General features: G+C 50.2%; 1 protein-coding gene across 1 annotated transcript; it reads right to left on the bottom strand.

The window, feature by feature from the left end:
* Positions 1-1772: 1772 nt before the first annotated feature.
* On the bottom strand, positions 1773-3090 carry LOC135108220 (mucin-2-like; the record flags this gene model as incomplete). Its single annotated transcript, XM_064018999.1, has 1 exon — positions 1773-3090. A coding segment is annotated over one exon (1152 nt), but the record flags the coding sequence as incomplete, so codon positions are not given.
* Between the last annotated feature and the right edge of the window lie 217 nt (positions 3091-3307).

A 3307-nucleotide genomic window follows, 5' to 3' on the forward strand; every position in this document is an offset into this window, starting at 1 on the left:
TGAGGGGAAGGCTGCTGTGGGAGGGAGAAAGGCGGGTGAGGGAGGAGGACTGGCCAGCACATCCCTTGCCTAGCGCCACAGTCCCACAGGTGCTCCCTACAGGCGGCGCCACTCGCATACACAATCCTGGGGCGAGATTGGACAAATTACGCGGCAGGAACGAGACACCTGACTGGACTAGCTCTGATTTCACCCCGACCAGGCCAGACCCGACCAGACCCGACCAGACTTGACCCGGCCAGCGTATGGACGGCAAACCAATCTGTGGCGGAACGTGCGTGGCTTGCTGCTCCTCTCAATCAGTGTATCCATGCCCCCGCCACGCCAAGCCAAGCTGCACCAAGCCCCGCCACGCCAAGTCTGCCACGCCTCCCTCACCATCCCATACAGTGAAAGCCTTGGGGAATGGAAGCCACGAGCGAGATTTTAAAGACATAACATAAGAACATAGGAACATAAGAAAACAAGGGAAGCTACAAGAAGCCATCAAGCCTACACGTGGCAGTCCCTGTATAAAACATGCCTATTTATATCTGCCTACCATCCAATCTATGAGTTTGACTACGTAATTTTTTAAGCTCCCAAATGATTCGTCGCTAACAACCTTAGTTTATTCCATTCATCGACCACTCTATCAGAGAACCAGTTTCTTCCTATCTCTTTTCTATATTTAATTTTAATAAGCCTGAACTTTAAACCTCACCTGATTACCATAGGGAATTAATACATGAAGCAAGGGTGACTCTGAACACCCAGATACAGAGGTCACTGACTCAGGGACTCACCCCCGCCCCAGCGAGCCCCGTCCCGTGATGCACTGCCGCCTCAGCTTACGACCATATTTTAAAGCACTTCTGCACCTACACCGACTGCTTTCAATAGGTTCTACTTGAAGTGACACGGGTTTTTAAGTGTTGTTTTTATGGTTCTAGTGAGTGACAGATTAACAATACTACATTAATGACGCGAGAACCAATGTTGAGAACCGACCAGACATCTCGGTAGCCTTTGAAAAGTAGCCGTGGTGAGAGGGCAGTTTCTGAACACAGGACCTCTACTACTCCAAATTCTGTAGTTAAAGTGGCACGGGATTTTAAGAGGGTTTTTACGGTTCTAGAGACAGATTAACAAGATTGCTACATTATTAACATGAGACACACATATGAGAACTCAGCCAAATACCTTCGTTGCCTTTAAAACAAAGTCGTGGTGAGAGAGCAAATCATTTCTGAGTACAGGCCTCGTTTCATGCAGCACACAACCTGCCCTGTCCATTTGCATGACCTCGTGCCCTTGGAGCCGTGGAAAGTAAGGACCGCAGGGACAAGTGTGGAGGTGACAGGGCGTGGGAGGGTTCACCGTGCTGGGGTCCGTAATGAGCTGTCACGAGGCCCGTCATGACACCAGCCAGGCAGTGCCCCCTCTCACCTGGCACTGGCACTCTCTCTCTCTCTCTCTCTCTCTCTCTCTCTCTCTCTCTCTCTCTCTCTCTCTCTCTCTCTCTCTCTCTCTCTGACCAGTATTACGAAACCAGTGCTGAGAACCACGCGACCTGCCTGCCTTATCCGTCCCGGTGAAGCCTCTCTCTCTCTCTCTCTCTCTCTCTCTCTCTCTCTCTCTCTCTCTCTCTCTCTCTCTCTCTCTCTCTCTCTCTCTCTCTCTCTCCAAACCATTGCCCTTCCTGCTTCTCTCTCTCTCTCTCTCTCTCTCTCTCTCTCTCTCTCTCTCTCTCTCTCTCTCTCTCTCTCTCTCTCTCTCTCTCTCTCTCTCTCTCTCCCCTTTAGGCCTCTTCCCCCTCACAAGACTCAGGCAACAACGCTCCTCCTCCTCCTCCTCTTGCCTCGCCCCGCATCTCACCAGGGGCAGGACGATAAATGCTCGCCGTTAACAAAAAAGGTCCCGTTAAAGAGCTGGGCCAATGATGCTCATCTCGACTAATTAATCTGAGGAGAGTGATGAATTCACTCGCGTCACCTTGCAACCATGTGAAGGAATGGAGGGAGAGGTGGGGGGGGGTGGAAGGAAAGGGGTGAAGATGTGAGGAGGAGGGAGGAAAGGTGGGGTTGAAGGTTTTGGAGGGTAGAAGAGAGCTGGATAGGATGAACTGGTGGAAGAGCGGAGTTTGGAAGGAATGGGATGGAGGGATGGAGAGATGGGATGATGGTGAATCGACAGAGGGCTGGAGGGGTGAAGGGACTCGGTGTGGAATGGGTAGCAGGAAAGGTGGAGGGAAGGAACAGTGGAAGGATGGAAGGAAGGAGGATCGAAGGGAAGGAAAGATGGAGAAAAGAAGAGATGGAGAGCTGGAGGGAGGCAGAGGTGGAAGAAAGGAGGTACGGAGAGATGGAGAGGGATGGAGGAATAAAGGAGTGAAAGGAAGAAGAGATACAGGGATAGGTAGATGAAGAGATGAAGAGATGAAGAGATGGAGAAATGAAGACAAGGAGGATGAGGCGACGGAAGGGTCTCGGAGGGGTGGCGGGGTGGAGGGGTGGCGGGTGGAGGAGGCGGAAGGGCAGCAAGAATCTTAATAATTACTCTCGCGGCAACACGGAAGAGGAAGATGATAGAAAGACATACATGGAGGTGTATATTAGAACAAGTGGTGGTGGTGGTGGTGGTGGTGGTGGTGGTGGCGACGGCTTGATTCCAGGAAACTACCCCAAACCATCTGATTGTAGTAGTAGTAGTAGTAGTAGTAGTAGTAGTAGTAGTAGTAGTAGTAGTTGTTGTTGTTGTTGTTGTTGTTGTTGTTGTTGTTGTTGTTGTTGTTGTTGTTGTTGTTGTTGTTGTTGTTGTTGTTGTTGTTGTTGTTGCAGTAGTAGAGAACGAAGAAACGAACGACAAGAAGGCACGGAGACAAAGAGAAAGAAGAACTAAATAAATAAAGGAGGAAGGAAGAATAGGAAAAGATGGGGAGAGAGAGAGAGAGAGAGAGAGAGAGAGAGAGAGAGAGAGAGAGAGAGAGAGAGAGAGAGAGAGAGAGAGAGAGAGAGAGAGTAATGGATGGACGATGAGGGAGAGGAGGAAGAGAGGGAGAGAGAGGGAGAGGAAGAGGGAGCACGTCACTGTATCACTGCCACGCTGGAAATGAGTTGATCAGACTGACCTTTACCCGTGTGTGTGTGTGTGTGTGTGTGTGTGTGTGTGTGTGTGTGTGTGTGTGTGTGTGTGTGTGTGTGTGTGTGTGTGTGTGTGTGTGTGTGTGTGTGTGTGTGTGTTATCAGCGCTAGCCAGATCACGCTACACTAACGGCCAATATAAAAACTGTTATATAGTTCCCACTACTACCACCACCACCACCACC

Source organism: Scylla paramamosain, chromosome 16 (assembly GCF_035594125.1).
Source record: "Scylla paramamosain isolate STU-SP2022 chromosome 16, ASM3559412v1, whole genome shotgun sequence".
Classification (NCBI taxonomy): Eukaryota; Metazoa; Arthropoda; class Malacostraca; order Decapoda; family Portunidae; genus Scylla; species Scylla paramamosain.